General features: G+C 52.2%; 8 protein-coding genes across 8 annotated transcripts; 3 read left to right on the top strand and 5 right to left on the bottom strand.

The window, feature by feature from the left end:
- Window positions 1-621: 621 nt before the first annotated feature.
- Window positions 622-1,093, bottom strand: J4E86_001885 (uncharacterized protein; the record flags this gene model as incomplete). Its single annotated transcript, XM_051442448.1, has 2 exons — window positions 622-734; window positions 820-1,093. 2 exons carry the CDS (start codon window positions 1,091-1,093, stop codon window positions 622-624), a joined length of 387 nt encoding a protein of 128 aa, XP_051306036.1.
- Window positions 1,094-1,948: 855 nt separating this feature from the next.
- J4E86_001884 (uncharacterized protein) lies at window positions 1,949-2,926 on the top strand (the record flags this gene model as incomplete). The annotated part of the gene is made up of 1 exon (XM_051442447.1): window positions 1,949-2,926. The coding sequence occupies one exon, from the start codon at window positions 1,949-1,951 to the stop codon at window positions 2,924-2,926; it is 978 nt and encodes a 325-aa protein (XP_051306035.1).
- Window positions 2,927-3,775: 849 nt separating this feature from the next.
- On the top strand, window positions 3,776-6,094 carry J4E86_001883 (uncharacterized protein; the record flags this gene model as incomplete). The annotated part of the gene is made up of 3 exons (XM_051442446.1): window positions 3,776-3,836; window positions 3,887-4,493; window positions 4,543-6,094. 3 exons carry the CDS (start codon window positions 3,776-3,778, stop codon window positions 6,092-6,094), a joined length of 2,220 nt encoding a protein of 739 aa, XP_051306034.1.
- A 240-nt stretch (window positions 6,095-6,334) lies between these two features.
- Window positions 6,335-7,585, bottom strand: J4E86_001882 (uncharacterized protein; the record flags this gene model as incomplete). Its single annotated transcript, XM_051442445.1, has 2 exons — window positions 6,335-7,132; window positions 7,421-7,585. 2 exons carry the CDS (start codon window positions 7,583-7,585, stop codon window positions 6,335-6,337), a joined length of 963 nt encoding a protein of 320 aa, XP_051306033.1.
- Window positions 7,586-8,865: 1,280 nt separating this feature from the next.
- Window positions 8,866-9,891, top strand: J4E86_001881 (uncharacterized protein; the record flags this gene model as incomplete). Its single annotated transcript, XM_051442444.1, has 1 exon — window positions 8,866-9,891. One exon carries the CDS (start codon window positions 8,866-8,868, stop codon window positions 9,889-9,891), a length of 1,026 nt encoding a protein of 341 aa, XP_051306032.1.
- Window positions 9,892-10,533: 642 nt separating this feature from the next.
- J4E86_001880 (uncharacterized protein) lies at window positions 10,534-12,177 on the bottom strand (the record flags this gene model as incomplete). Its single annotated transcript, XM_051442443.1, has 1 exon — window positions 10,534-12,177. One exon carries the CDS (start codon window positions 12,175-12,177, stop codon window positions 10,534-10,536), a length of 1,644 nt encoding a protein of 547 aa, XP_051306031.1.
- A 371-nt stretch (window positions 12,178-12,548) lies between these two features.
- On the bottom strand, window positions 12,549-13,448 carry J4E86_001879 (uncharacterized protein; the record flags this gene model as incomplete). Its single annotated transcript, XM_051442442.1, has 1 exon — window positions 12,549-13,448. The coding sequence occupies one exon, from the start codon at window positions 13,446-13,448 to the stop codon at window positions 12,549-12,551; it is 900 nt and encodes a 299-aa protein (XP_051306030.1).
- A 1,258-nt stretch (window positions 13,449-14,706) lies between these two features.
- Window positions 14,707-16,020, bottom strand: J4E86_001878 (uncharacterized protein; the record flags this gene model as incomplete). Its single annotated transcript, XM_051442441.1, has 1 exon — window positions 14,707-16,020. The coding sequence occupies one exon, from the start codon at window positions 16,018-16,020 to the stop codon at window positions 14,707-14,709; it is 1,314 nt and encodes a 437-aa protein (XP_051306029.1).
- Window positions 16,021-16,319: the final 299 nt, after the last annotated feature.

Here is a 16,319-nt window from a genome sequence, read left to right as displayed (position 1 = left end):
TTCTGTGTGTATATACCAGGTGAAGGCAGGAGAAGTTGAGTCAAACATCCCTGAGCTATTCAAAGACGACATGACCTTATTGTTCCTCGACTCACGCGTGTATACTCCTTCTTTATGCAACAATACGAGTACGTTTGCTTGTTCCGCACGTAGATGGAAGTTGATCACTTGTCCTTTAAGCAAGCTAACTATTGTGTAGGCTATGCTAAACGCTGGTAACCTTGGAATGAAGTCACATTCAAGGTCGATATCATGGCTAAGGAATCAAGAGCTCGGCAGCCTACCGACCAAAGGCGAAGAATTCATGAAACATTGCAACCCGATTAGCTTGTTTGTACAGAATACCACAAATGTGTCATCAAACCCAGCCTTCCGCTACGTCTTTCACGAGTGGGCCAAACTCTCGTATCACTCACTGATACCGACCGAAATATGGACCGACTGGAAGTACCGAGGGCGCCTCGTTCCTCTGACTAGCCATTATAGGACCTTGGTGACCTGGGGAGACAGGAGATATGTGGTTCGTCGACATCACACCTGGCTGTGACGCGTTCCTTAGGGCGTTATAATTATAGCCTGAGCCCCACGGCAGTGGATAGTTCTGAGTTTGGTAGTGTGCTGCTACCGGGAAGTTATAGTGTTGGCCAACAGGCTCGCCGGATCGAAAACCTGGGGCAGAGTACCGCGGAGGACCAATATGTACGTTTTGATCTGAATACGGCCCATGGACTTGACTGTAAGTTGCCCGGGCGGGTGTCGCATACTTGACTGAGAAGTTCTGTCAGCGTGGAACTATATTGGACTCTCTGTAACACTGACCTCGTTCCATACTCAGAGCGCCGCCGAATGCTCGTCGAAATGTTATGATAATCTCGACCAAAGCCTTGCTGTCAATGTGGTACGACAGCCGTTGAAAGCTCATTTGCAGCGCAAGCATTGTATTACCTGCGGCCGCGGGCAGCAGATCGAACGCGCCATTGAGAGCCGTCTTCAGCGCGTTCTCATTGATGTTCAGAGTGGCTGCGAGCGCGGCCAGAGCAGATTGCGCTTCTGGGCTGCCCTCGTTCGTGTGGACGGCGACTACTGACTCCATGTGGGCGACTTGAAGGAAGTGGAGAGAGTTGATTGACCATTGAGAGAGCCATAAGTGACATGCGGTGAGCGGAACTAGGCAACTACAGTGAAATGTATTTGTGGAGGAGTTTCACGGTGAATGTCGTCTTGCCTAGTTTACTTCCAAAATTCGACAACTTGACTGAGATCCATCCGATAGACGGAATGTGTACGTAAATCACCTTCAGACTGCCATGGTTCGATACATTCTAACTCAGCGTGTCCCTGTGCCTGCGAGTAGTTGGCTACTGCACGGCCATGTCACTAACCCATCGAGCTTCATTGGGCGTTGATGATACTTGAGACCCCTCGATGCTTGCATCACTGTCCAACTAGATGTAGCGATGGTGCGTTTTAATGAACATAATGGAGTGTCGCGTCATCAGGCTCGTGATGTGCTGTCGCTAATTGTACACATTCCAAGGTTGTGTCAAAGTCCCTATGGACTCGGGCCTGGACGCCTTAGGCAAAAAAAAAAACTGAACAGGTTTGCAGACTACGGTAAATTAAAATGTGTAAGGTAGGTAGCTCAACGTTGATGTAGGCTCCAGGGTGTTGAGGTTTTTTCTAGGTTGACGTGTGGAGGCAGGCGGTGGCAGGCCGCATAGGGCTAGGGTGTCGCGCCACAGTAGTGGCTGAGCCGCCAAAACCAAATAACGTCATTGTTCGCGAGTTTCGCTTCGTGGGAGCAGCTGCCCACTTCCTGCGATCTAGCCAACAAACCTAGTTCTTCTCGCATACGATCCTGCTTTATGGTCGACCCAGTTTCCGCCCATTGAATTGCCGCTTCCTTACCCTCCAGCTCAACAGAGCCCATCCCCCGTCCACAACAACCATGGCAACGCGTCGAAAAGCCGACACCGACATCAGCAATGGGGTTCCCATCACAACCGGCATGCCCAGCGGTACCGTTCGCTCTCCGTCCGCGCGGCGGTCGCCCTTCCTCCCCACCCGCCTCGAAGCGCAGCTCATCGCCATCTACCCATTGACGCTCCTCATGGGTAGCGTGTTCAGCATAATATCGCCCTCAAACCGCAGTGCGCCCTACTCCGCCGTCCTCCAGTCCCACCCCGCCGAATTCGCGCCCTCGTACTTTGCGCAGAAGAAGAACATCTTCAACGTATACTTTGTCAAGCAAGGCTGGTTCTGGACGACACTCGCGTTCGCCGTCTTCGTCACCTTTCACCCTGGATTCGGTCAGGGTGCCAGCGCGAGACGCATCCGAGCGGTGATGCGATATGGCGTCGTGACAACATGGTGGTGCTTCATGACGCAGTGGTGCTTTGGGCCGCCGCTGATTGACCGCGGGTTCAGGTTCACGGGAGGCCAGTGCGAAATCATCAGGGATCCGGAGGCGAGGGAAGAAATGAGCACCACGAGAGAGTACATTACCGCGGCGACGTGCAAGGCAGTTGGTGGAACATGGAAGGGCGGACACGATATTTCCGGACACGTCTTCTTGCTCATACTTGGCTCGTCACTCCTGTGGCTAGAGTTTCTGCCTGCGTTGACGCGTGTAGAGGGACTGAGGGATGGAAGGCTCATCACCTTGCCCGATGGCAAAGTTGCGAGCGTGGCAGTGGAGAAAGACCTCGTCAAGTCTGAGGGCGAGGCTACTGCGCGTGGCGTCAAGTTCGCGCTTGGTGTCGCCGCGCTGATGTGGTGGATGCTCCTCATGACGGCCGCCTACTTTCACACCTGGTTTGAGAAGTTCACGGGCCTTTTGGTCGCCTTTGCAGCGCTGTGGACTGTTTACTTCCTTCCAAGAGGCGTCCCACAGGTCAGAGCGTGGTTGGGCATGCCTGGAGTATGAGAGCCCTAGCTACGGATCAGGCCATGGGTGATGGCTCTCATCTTGCGGAAGACATAGCAGAGATAGATCGCAAGACGGGTTTGTGAGTTGACGAGTCAAGCGTTTGAGCAAAAGCTTATCCAGCGTCAGTATAGTTTAATAACATGCATCACGACTTTGGCCCTTTTACAGCACTGACAGCTGGGCGCTCTAGCCTCGAGCATGGGACATCATGACTTCATAGCGCTCAGGTGATGTCGAAAGTAGGTTATTCTGACATTTTCGCCAACAATATACATCCCGAGATTTGCACCCGTGCCATGTTTTCTAGCAGTTGGCACCTCATTCAAGGAAAAATTGGATACCCTGGAGCCTACGTTGACGTTGGCCGTATCCTTTGCAGCTTTCCATGTTAATGTAGACTCTAGGGTGTCCAGTTTTTTCCTTGAACGAGGTGCTGGCGCTACTTGAACGGCTTTTCTACGGCAGCCATATCGTTTTCCTGTAGTTTTCCGCTCAACGTTGTGCTAGTGTACCTGATGAGCGATGGCAGCTGCAGCCTTCTATGGGACCGTTGACGACATCAACCGCGGCTAAACGTCGCACCGACCCAGAGTAGCACCGTCCCTTCTCCATCCGGCATCCTATCCGCCAACTTCCGCAGCTGGCCCAATCACTGCAATTTACGCAGAGTTCCATGGCAGAAGAGCTTGTCTGTCGACCCCGGACCCTCCCCACTTCCCCTCACGATGATCAGTTCACTGCATCCCCGATGTAAGCTAGGCATGCGACCAGGGTGGTTGGGAGGTGTACTTAAGCAGGTACCTTGACGACTTTTCGTGATGCATTGCTCACCTGCAAGATCTAGCAATGATTGGTATCAAGGGTCTCGCGTTGAGCCTTTTGGCCAGCGCTACCGTGGCGCAAGATGGTAAGACATGGCTATAGGTTACAATAGAGGCAGTCGCTGATTCGAGGCAGCTATTCAGGCATCTGGCACAAACTTCACACTTACCGCCGACGGCATGTCATACCTGTTCCACGTTGATACCGAGTCTGGCGACCTCATCTCAGATCACTTTGGAGGACCAACCGACGACTTCACACCACCAGCCTACATCCTACCATCCGGATGGGTAGCTGGCGAGATAGGCAACGAGCGTCGCGAGTTTCCCGATATTGGCCGCGGTGACTTCCGTTTACCAGCTATCCATATCGAACACGCCGATGGCGACACGATATCCGCTTTCCGCTACCAATCCCACGACATTGTACAGGGAAAGCCTTCTCTGCCAGGACTACCTGCGACTTATGGAGAAGCTGGCGATGTCACGACGGTAACCGTGCACATGTACGACAACGTGTCGGACGTTTCCGCTGCATTGATGTACTCAATCTTCCCCAAGTACAACGCTATTGCACGTAGCTTCAGCATTGCGAACAACGGTACTGCTGATATCGTCATCGAGAGAGCGTCGAGCTTTAGCACCGACTTCCCCAATCTCGACCTCGAGATGATTGAGCCCCACGGTGATTGGTCGCATGAGTTCCAGACCGTGAGGAGGAAGATCGATTATGGCGAGACTTCGTGAGTTGATATGCCTAGGCGTTGCTGTATAAATACTGACATCTATCAGATTCCGGAGTACCGCAGGATACGCATCTCATCTTCACAACCCTTTCTTCGCGTTGGTTTCGCCAACCACCACCGAGTCTAACGGAGAGGCTTGGGGCATCAGTTTAGTGTGGACTGGTAGCTTTGAAGCTACAGCACAGCGCTTCTCCAACGGCTATGTGCGCGTTCTCATGGGCCTTAACCCGCTTCATTCCAGTATTCGCGTGGCACCAGGGGAGATGTTCCAGTCTCCCGAAGCTGTCGGTGTGTACTCCTCTCAGGGTGTTGGTGGCGTGTCGCGCTCGTTCCATGATCTCTATCGCAATCACCTCTCTCGACACAAGTTCACGGACCAAACCCGCCCCATTCTGCTCAACTCGTGGGAGGGGCTGAGTTTCGACATCAACGAAACGTCTCTGGTCAGCCTGGCCGGCGAGGCGGAAGAGCTTGGAATTGAACTGTTCGTAATGGACGATGGCTGGTTTGGTGTCGAATACCCACGCAACAATGATACTATGGGTCTCGGAGACTGGACACCCAACCCAGCAAAGTTCCCCGATGGTCTAGGTCCGTACGTGGAGCAAGTCAATAACTTTACAGTGTTGAATGCGTCGTCCACGCCTTTACAATTTGGTATTTGGGTAGAACCAGAGATGGTAAACCCCAATTCCACCTTGTACCATGAGCACCCCGACTGGGTCCTGCATGCTGGAAAGCACCAAAGGACGTTGACACGAAACCAGTTGGTTCTGAACGTAGGGTTGCCGGAAGTCCAGGACTACATCATCAGCTCGATTTCTCGTGTACTCGATTCCGCCAACGTCCAATACGTCAAATGGGACAACAACCGTGGCATGCATGAGCTTGCCCGCCCATCTGATGACTACACTTATATCCTCGGCCTATACCGCGTTATCGACAATCTCACGACCAGCTATCCTGATGTACTCTGGGAGGGTTGTGCATCAGGTGGAGGCCGATTTGACCCTGGTCTTCTACACTACTGGCCCCAGCACTGGACCAGTGATAACACCGATGCTTCAAACCGTCTCACGATCCAAATGGGCACATCCCTGGTCTACCCGCCCTCCGCAATGGGTTGCCACATATCTGCGGTTCCCAACGGTCTCACCCATCGCAACATCAGCATCGAATACCGCGGTCACGTTGCTATGATGTGCGGCTCCTTCGGTCTCGAACTCAACCCATCCGAACTCTCCCCAGAGGAAGCTTCCGCCGTGCCTTCCATCATGGCCCAGGCCAAGGCGGTGAACCCCGTTGTCATCTCCGGTGATTTCTACCGCCTTGCGCATCCCGACAGCAGCAACTGGCCTGGTGTGCAATTCGTCAGTGCAGAAGGAAACCAGAGCATAGTCTTTGCGTTCCAGCAACAGTACATGATCAAGCCAGCAGCACCTCCGCTCAAACTACAGGGCTTGGATCCTAAGGCGAGATATAGCAACGACCTGGACAATGCCACCTATAGCGGGGCTACGTACATGAACGGCGGGCTTAACATCGCGTGGCCAATGGGCGACTACCAGAGTAAGCTCATTTGGCTGAACAAGGTCTAAATACGTCAGTATGATAGTACTCTAATCGAATCACTATTTTGAATGCGGCAACGCGGTACACTTTGAAAATGTGGGTGCTTGTTCAATCCTACGAAATACTGTTCATTGCTCACACTTGTTCTCGCCTGGCGTTACCACGCTGATTGGCATGTCTTGGTTACGAATGTACCGTCAGTGGTAACGAAAACAGAAGCTTCACCAACCTAAGCTAAGACTACTACGATGAACCTAATTCTGGGTCTAAAGCTCCGCCAGTGGCCGAGGGCATACAGCCTTCCATCCGTTCTGCGCGATAGCCCGAACCTTGTGGTCTTCCACGGCATCCAATAGCTTCGCACATTTGCCCCCGGCAAGAACGGCCAGATATTGGTCTTCTATCTCCCTGCTGACCAGATGGTACCGACACAGGTAAGCGACGTAGTTGGCTAAAGCGTCCACGATAGGATCTTCTACCGTTTCCTTGCGCGTTGTCTCAGCCACCAGGACCAATTCCTCTGCCTCCACGGGACGGTAGATGAGGCCGCATATGTAACCTTTGATGATCTGAGACGTATATTGTGTCATACCCAGCACCTGCGCAGCAAGACGCAACTCTAAACCCTTCTTGACTTCCTTGGGTATGGGGATATCAGTGTACTGCTGGTCAGTACAGATTGTCCGCAACCACTTTGCGATCGTCCGCATGGAATCGAGAGAGACGTCCTTGTGGCAGAATTTGACCCAGGTATCATCTGGGTTAGCCTCTAAGTGCTGGCGGAAAGCCGATGAAGCAGCGAAGAAGGCTAGCTTGGGCATGTTGACGTTCACTTTGTTGCCCTTGGGGTCTAAAACCTCCACTTTGATGGTAATGTTAGGGGCTAGCTCCTTGCGCGCGGAAGCTGACCAGTTGCGGAGGTGGTTGCCGCCGTTTAGGTTTGCCATGTCTGTTAAGACTTTGTTGACTTGGCCGGCGGGCGAAAGGGTATTGACGTAGGCCTTTGTGTTGGGACCGTTACGGCGACGGAAGTTATTGCTTTTCGTAGGGCGGCTGCCCTTGGACTGTTCTGAAGTAGTAGACATCGCGGTGGCTTGTATCGAATGAGCTCTTGTCAAATCGGATGTTGAAGCTTGATGTTGCTGAAGTTGCAAGTGGTGTTCATACGAAAGAGAGCAAGCGAAAAGGGTTAAATAATCGTCTAGACCACTTGTAAACCTACAACAGCGTCCTATCGCTGCCAGTGACTCGTACCTGGAAAGAGTGTGAAACTATCAGATGTGAGTGAATGAAATCTAGTACTCTGGCAGAGATCATCAGTAGGTAGAGCGGGCTGAATCAACCCAGATCACTATGCGCATAAGGGAGTCTGGGTTCTGATGGTGAATGATGATGTAGAGACCAACGATCTGGTCCTCGATGGCGCTGGGCGGTCTCATCTGCGTAGTAGACTCGTTACCATGGAGACGAGACTCTGCATTCCAGCTCTCACTGTTGTTTACTGCATCACTCGACATGGAGATGATGCCTGCGTGGACGAGATTGGTGTTCATGGAAGCTACCGCGGCTACAATGCGCGATGGCCATCGCATCCAGAGGTACTCAGCTTCGCTCGCAAATACGATTAACACAGCGGCACGGTCTTCTGTTCTGGCCACACGCGTGGACCATTCTTAACTAGAGCTTATGAGCTGTCTCATGAATGAGCCGGATGAAACTCGTCGGTCTTTGTGCCCAGCAAAAGACTTACGCGTGAAGATCAGAAGTTTTCAAACGGAACCGATCGAAAGCCATATATCGATGCGTGGCTGATGGTACGGGTAACGAAAGTTCTCAGAGAAGTGCGCTTGATGACAATTAAGGATAGGGGAGATGAGACGCCCAGTGGTGTTTAAGCGGGGCCCGGTATGTGACCTCGCCCGGTCGGAAACGCGTGCGCACGTGCTCTCGATGACGTGCCTAGCTCGACTTTCCAGCCCTCACGAAAACGTGGCGCGGCCACTTTCCGCCCATCTACCGAGCGGCGCTCTTTCACCACCAATCCTTCCATTCACGTCGTGCGAGCGTATCTTTAACTCGGAATCCTGCAACACGCGGTAAACCTGGGCTCATAGTTATTCACATCGCATTTTCAACCCGCCCGACCTGATCAGAGCGCTGCTTGCCAGGCTTGTCACGTAGCGCGACGTGAACAACATCAGAAACCCTTTGCCGGAGAACGCATTCGAGGTCTGTGTCTTCAAGCTCATTCAACCTTAACAACAACACCATCCGATTGCGCGCGATGTCAAGCAACGTTCACCTGACGCGAGCGGTATAACGTTGCCGTTGCTCTACGGCTACAAGGATATACGCAGTTTTAGGCCTCTGTCTCATTTCCTTTAGCAGGGTGACATCTCCCCCGCGGGGCCAGCCCCGACAATTCTTGCAGCCCGCCACGTTCCCTACCGCGTTTCGGAAACAAGGCTGCGTTTTAGTCTCTTCATTTGGGTCACGGGGACACGTTTCTGGATGTCTGTGCCCTGCCGAGTTGACGTAGATCGCGTTTGCGACCAGTGAGGATTATTGCCTAACCAGGAACCAGGATGCAGGGTAGTGAATTGAGAGGTGCAGAGTTTCTTGGCGGCTGGTTGACTGTAAAATGAGGCAGACTACTTGTGGCGTCAGCTCCAGGAAGAGTGATCTTACGTCCCTTGAAGAGGAGACTGCGCGCCGTTCTCTGCTCGTGACTGGCGTTCGGCGACCTCGTAACTGAAGCCAACCACACCACAGGACAATATCGCACCCAATATCGACAATGGCTTCCCAAATATCCGATCGGGTGGAAGGTATGACCACGAACCATACGCTGTCTCACAAGACCTCTCTTATCGTCATTGTCTTCCTCGCCCTCGCCGTCTCCCATACCCTCGAGGTCTTCGTCAAGATCTTCCGCCTCTTTCGCACCTATCACGGCGTGTACTTTTACACGCTCATCGCAGCCTCGGTCGGTATCGCCATACATGCCTTTGGGTACTTCATCCGCAACTATGGGATATCCGACTCGGCCCCGCTGGAGATCGCCTTGGCGTGTGGCGGGGGTATGCTCATGATCACTGGCCAATCCATCGTACTCTGGTCACGACTACACCTCATCAGTTCTGGAAAGAGAGATTGGTGGTTACTCTGCATGATTATAGCAGCCTGCATAATCGTGCAAGGAGGGGCGACTGCGCTTTTTGCTGGCTCGAATTCACCGAATCCTAAGAGGTGGCTACAGATCTACGAGAAGTGGGAGATCTTCCAGGTTACCTGGTTCGTCTTCCAAGAGTGCCTCATAAGCGGTCTCTATATCTATCGCACCTTCGCCCTCATGCGCAGCTCGGCCGCCTTCCGAGGCCCATGCGCGAAGCGGGTCTTCAACCATCTCATCCTCGTCAACACGGTGGTCATCTTGCTCGACGTCACGATCCTGGTCCTACAGTACATAGGCCTGTACGAAATCCAAACCAGCTGGAAGACACTCGCATACGCCATCAAGCTCAAGCTCGAATTCGAGGTCCTCAATCAACTTATCGCATTCGCAACGAGGGGCTTCGATGCGAATGCTGAATCGCACGATATATCCGGAAGCGCGGCCTTGAAGGACGACACAGGAGATCTTACACGGAATTCTCGATTTGGTCACTCGGCGCATCTCCGTATGGACAACGATGGTACGACAGCGCTACCGATGGGGAATGTAATGAAGAAGACGGATATCCAGATCAGCGTCGAGCCGGATACTCTGAGCGAGAGAAGTACAAAGGTGCTACACGGAAGGGACAGCGGGGCGATGTGTTAAACACATGCAGACGAGACGAGGGCAAAAGGCCATTACTTAACGACCATTGACGCCAATACACTACACAATCCTCGGGTGCCGAGCCGCGAGGCTTGGTCCGAGCTTCCCCGTACTGCCGAGGATACACTGCATTCCTTTTTGTTTTACGACCTTCTTCATGCTGGTAGAGGGCTACACTAGACTTAGACGATTTCTTCACGATACCCACTTGCTCTTATATACTCATTTTAATGAACTATACGATTGTCAACACGACTTAGTCAGGCTTTCGCAGCAAGTATTGAAGTAGTGACTGTGGGTTTATCTACCTTACTTTTGGCAATGACTGACCGTGGAGAAGGCGGGCAGGTAGTCGCAATACGACGTGATGGGGTTATAATGCATCTAGACTACTATAAACACTGGTGATTACCCAACGAATGAGCACTACACTTGCAAATTCGCTGGCCGCACGCCTGAGTAAAACATGCTTGACACCTACAGTGCGGAGCGCGGGAGCGACGATCGAGCTTGTAAAGGTATCGTGAGATTTCAGACGTTCTAAGAAGAGAATCCAGGTCTGCTCTGTGTTTACCCGGACAAGAAACAAGTGTGCGCGATGCGACACCAATATCACAAACCAGAGTGTCGAAGGCTATCTCTTCAACCCTGATCCTGACCGAATAATCCATCCACCCATCCATCTTGGGCCCAGTCCGCCTCCCACACTGAGCCTTCCTTCCGAGCTAGAGCCGCGAATGCTCCTGGTGTCTCTTCAACCACACGCACATCGACACCAAGGTCGTTCAGCTGCGCGAAAACGTATGTCGAGACGTCGCCTTCGAACTCCTTAGGTCCAGCACCGTAGCCACACCTGCACAAAAGCACGATCTGATTCAGGGCTGGCACCTCCGTCTTGCGCTCGACTATCATGTTGAGCCATGTAAGAACAGCCTTGGTAGGACATATTACGGTGAGTGACTCGAGGCTCGCAGGAGGTATAATGCCGCGAAAGCAGTACAGCTCACCGAACGTATTGCGGGCCTCGAATACAAGTACACCTTGCAGAACCTCCATCTTCGTCAACTTGCGGAACGAGCTGAAGCTGTGCAGGTTCGTACAACCACCGAAACAACGCCTGGGATCGAAGTGATCACACTCCTCATAGTCGATCTTCATGGATTCCAAGCTTGCAGATACGTCTGTGTCCTCACCCAGAGCACGCGCAATATGCTCGAAAGTACCCAGCCACTGCTTAACAACAGTCGGGCTCCTCATGAAAAGTATCTCTAGACGGGTGATGGTAGATCCAGCGAAGTCTTGTAGCAGGATAGGAAGCTGGTAGCCATGACTCATATGGGCGTTATCGTTTAGCTCATTCCAGTCGCTTCGTATGATGAGTGTATGGAGGTTGGCACAGCGGGGTGAAAGGCACCGAGTTGATTTGTTGCCGAAGAAGACATGCTCCGGAGTGGGCAGATGCTCACTAAAGTACTCCCACGAGAAGTCGATCTCGAGGAATTGGAGGGAGATGAATGGGAATCTCAGTATGTCGATGCTCAAACCGGAGACTCTCAGGCGCTTGATGTTGTGGAATTGCTTGAAGCCCGACCAGCGGCTTGGTGGTTGCTGCATCAAGTCGCTGTAGATGCCATAAAGTGAGCGAACGACGTCGAAAGCGGGTATATCTATATCGTCCCTGTGATAATTGCCCATACAAAGCATGTCAAGATTGTCGCAAAGAGCAAGAAGCAGTCCAGCTAGCGAACTCAGCCGACCGAGTAACAGAGTGCACCGCCAATCAATCTCTTCCATGCTCTGAAATGGGTTCCCGGCCCCGAGAATGCTCAGACTATCGAGGCTTTTAGATATTTGTAGCACCAAAGCTCCAAGCTCGTCGCGAGATGTCGTTGGACGTGTTCTGGTGAATATGCTTCCGACTACCACAGTGTCACCATTGCTGTCGATACGCCAGCTGGTCGTGGACAACGTTAGTTGACGGATCTTGCTTCTCAGTTCCGGTCTTTCAACGATGGTGCGCACGAGGTAGATGACGCTGTCACCTCGGTTACGAGGCAAGCTGATCGTCCGATATAGGAGCTCATCGCCGATGGCTTTGAAGCGACGCGATGTCCGAATCAGGTTGCCAAGCGTCGGGTTGTCGCCCTCAATGTATCTGGCTATCTCAAGCAGCAGCTCGTCGGGGAGGACGTTGATGGAGCGGAGGTCAGGTCGAAGGATATCCGGGGACAGCTCGCTGACCACTTCTCTCAGCTTCTCCTCGATCACTGTCGGCGGAAGATCCATCGCGACAAAAGTCCCGGGCGGACTCCGTTGGCGATGTCAAATTGCTAAAGCAGTTAGCAAAGGCGTACGATGAACTGACGTGCATGGGGTGACTTACTTCTCTTCGAAGTTACGCCAGGATGGCGGGTAACAAAGGCTTGTGACGACAGTTGAAAGGTTCGCGGTAAACTTTTCAGCTTTACCAAGTTGGTGTATTCATTAACCACCTAGGCAACCAATGAGCGTGCTGCAAACGCCGGTGTCAGGCACGTGATACGGCGGCGACACACCGCCCGCGTCCGCTTGTAGCGCAACGTATTCTGTGCTCATCTTTTGATGTCGCGTCCAATCTGAAATGACTTGGAAGTTTTCTTCCCATTGTGACTACGTACCTAGAACCGGGGTATATAGGGCTCGTCTGATACTTCAATCTCAGTAGACGGGTACAAGTATGGACCTAGATCTTCTGGAATCCAGACGCATCTCCCGTTTACCCTCTCGCAATGTCCTCTCCAGTTCCATCGAATGAGGTGGTGCTTAATGACGCGCCATTTCACTGCAGCCCAGAGATCTTTGTCGTATTCTTCACCCCAGGCTCGCTTGTTGTCGAGCTTGTAATGGATGCGCAGAACCTCGTCGAGATCAACGTCTCGGATGTGTTGGCCTCTGCAGTAGTTCTGATACCATGGCATGCGATAGTTAGGAGCATTGGGATGATCTCGAAGAAGCTTTCTCAGCTTCATACGCTCATTATACACCAGCGCGTCGGCTACATCGTCTTTGCCGCGGCTGTCAAAAATCCTTGTACCGTCTTCCTTGTAGGGATTTCTTGGATCGAAGTCTTTGGGATTTTGCTTGGTACCTATCCCTTGGCCCTTGGTCCATTCATCGTATGGTAGAGGCTTTTTGCGACCTTTTTCAATCTCTTCGACCTTTTCTCGCTCCACAATCTCCTTGAAGTTTAACCCATCATATTGCCCGTAAGTGAATACCCAGTTTGAACCAGGCATTTCTGGCTTCCTGTCGATGAAGTGATACTTGAGTGCTATGCAAGTACATGTATCTTCATGTATACCTGTAGCGTAGATGAATGAGTTGATCCAAGAGATGAGGGTCTCGGTGAGGCTGCATCCGTGGTAGTAGCCGCCATCTGCATCGATCTTATAAGTGTTGTTTGCCCAATCGATGAGAGCACTGCGCAGAGCAGGATCTGCATCGACCCGTTCATCTTCGCCCGCTATCTTGGCTAACTCGCTGGGACTGAGTTCATCGAGAGTGCACCCTATGTGCATGCCAAATCGAGCCGGTAAACTTCAGTCTTCGTGCGCTTCGCATCCGGTGACAATGAATCTCCTCTCGAAAGAAGGTCTGGGGTCTCTTCGCGCTCTCTTTTAGGCAGCATGATTGGAAGTGGAGCGAAGGTGCTTCGTCGAATGGTAAGCAACGGATGGAAGAAGTTACGCTGCCTCGGCAGATGTTTTTTAATGAATGAAGATACTGCGAAGCGGGATGTTCCAGTGATGTAAATGAAACCAAGGTCAGACTCTGAATGATGGTGTCTCAGAGCTCACTCGTTCAAAGAAAACGAGACAACATGAAAGGAAGCGGGTTACACACAAAGACCTCTGACCTAAAGGTCTAGACTTCTCATCCGAACAGCACTGAATTCGGTTCAATATGCGCAGTACCAACCTAACAATCAGAGTCGGAGAACTTGGCAGGTGCCCTTACCAGTAGTCATCGTCGCGTGGCAGTCTGTATCACCTGGGCAGAGCTCGTCATCTCACATTCGGCTCATCGAAGACACCCTAATCTGTACCTAGGTACCTTCAGTGTTCTGTATACGGTCTTAGAGGACGTCGCTTTCGCGAGGTTGCAGGTGGTGAGGTACGGGCCCCACATGACACCCATCTGCGTCATGGCGCCGATCCAACCACGCCGGTTTCGTGCCTGGACGGGAACCACTAGATCGAATCGATCTATAGCCAGGTAGCGACACGAGTGAGGACTGTCACAGTATCGCAGTTACAAACATTCAAGCACAGAGCTATTGAAAGGGAACTGACATCACGACCGACAGCTTCCGTCGCAAGCTGCTGCAGGGGTCAATGTATCGTATGATTTGATGAATTACCGAGGTACATCGCTCCGGGCCTTCTCGACGCATCGCACCCCCATTTCGCATCTCCGCCACGCGCACGCTACACGCAGTAACGACGCTATGCGGCCATCCTTCACATCTTTGCCTGTATGAGACGCGCTGTACCTCCTTATCATTTTGCGTGAGAATTATCCGTGTACGATTGCGCATCCACTGAAATTGCACGCGACGTATGCGACAAAGCCTTTGGTACAGGCGTTTAGGACACGGCGGCATTAGCTTCGTCAATATTGTGGATAATTTTCGCGTCAATTTCATCCTATAACACGCCATCCATCGCACGATAACATTACGAGACCAGCAAACCTTCCATTCGATCGTCTCTGAGCTGCCTCCCATACCACCCACGTCACAACAGATCTACCGCTCCCATCTCATGAACAGCTCCATCAAGTCTCATCGAGACCTCGCCTCAGTGAAATACTGTATGCGGGAATGTCTGTTGCCCCGTTCGCGATCGCAACCTCGCGGATCATGGTGTATAGCATCTTGGTCTTGGGCCAGCGCGCCCGAGGCGGCATTGTGGCTCCCCTGCTCATGAGCAGTTCCAGTAACTCCTTGCTGTTTCGGTTGAGAGCAACTTCCATCGGCGAAACCGTCTTTGTGGACCGCTGGTACCTGGGAAAGGCGCCATTGACATCTGCACCTGCATCCAGGACCGCGGCGACGATCGGGATGTCGCTGACCTTGATGGCGCAGCAGAGGAAGTTGGTGAAAAGGGTTCCGTCGTTGATGTCCAATTCTTCGTCGTCCATAAGCAAGTTGACCATGTCAACATTACCAGTACGACATGCAATTGTGAAGAGGCGATTATTTACCAGGCTGCCTGATGGATTCAGGCGTAGGATAGACTCTACTACGTCTGTGTTTCCGTTCTCGATGCCGATCTCGAGCCACCCGTTGTACGTGCGCTTCTCAACCCTGCGAAAGATTGTCTGGCGGAACTTGACAAGCTCATCCACGAAGCGTGTATTGCCAGCCCGGATAGCGGAGCAAATCGCTTCTGCAAAGTTGTAGTCGTAACAACCTAGAGTATCACGTTTGACCGACTTCTTGAGGTTATTCAGGTGGTGTAAGACTGCATCGAAAAGCTCGTCGTGTTTCGAAGTCACAGCCATCACCAGAGGGCCTTCGCCGAAGGTCGTGTAAGGAGACCAAATCGCGGGAGGCATTTGCGCTAGCAGAGGGCGAATCAAGTCAATCGCCTGAGTCGACATAGCCGCTACGATCTTCTCCCAGTGGTGAATGTCCGCGCCGTTTTCTGGACTGTTCCTCAACTGAATGGCTGGGTGGCGGTAGGAACGCCTCCAACCCATCATCATATACATTACTTCGTCAGGACCAGTGACTTGGACAAGACCTTCAACCATGCGGGTCTCAGTCTCCTTCCGCTGTCCCTTCGGGATTGAGAGTTCCGAAACCAAATAGTCAATCATTCGGTGGATCGTATTAAGTAGCCGGTTGTCGACATCGGCGGGCTTGTTCAGATGGGCAAGTATATACGTTGTGATATTGGCAGTGATGACACCCGGGATCATTCCAACGATATGCTTGGGCTGATTGCTGAGCAGGTCATGCTTGATTTCGGCGGCGAAAGTGTGACAAACGCTTCGAAGTTTCCAAGTGGGCCTGGGGCGTACAGAGTTGAGCGAGTGGATGATGTTTTGGAATATCTCCGTCGGTAGATCGAGAAGTTGCGCCATGTTGAGTTGTTCTTGCGCTCGGTTGATGTCGTATACGGCGACAGGGTCGTTGGAAGATGGAGAGTTATATGTGGAGGAGCTAGTGGCTGGGGGTTACACTTTGTCAAAGACGCTAAACAGCGCGCTAGTGCCATATTAAGGTGTTCGTGTGAAAGGCCTTCGCCCTGCCTAGGGTAGGCCCAAGCGCTGAAGAGTTTGGTTACTTTCACTGCTACCATCACGAGAAGCGGCTCGAATTCGTGCCACATAAGTAGGGTTTGCTGCATACATCATATCGGATCTTAAGAAGTAAACAGCTT

This window comes from Alternaria arbusti, assembly GCF_024043155.1.
Source record: "Alternaria arbusti strain BMP 1465 chromosome Unknown scaffold_2, whole genome shotgun sequence".
Taxonomy (NCBI): Eukaryota; Fungi; Ascomycota; class Dothideomycetes; order Pleosporales; family Pleosporaceae; genus Alternaria; species Alternaria arbusti.
The sequence above is the reverse complement of the archived record's forward strand: the minus strand, read 5'-3'. Positions and strand labels throughout refer to the sequence as shown.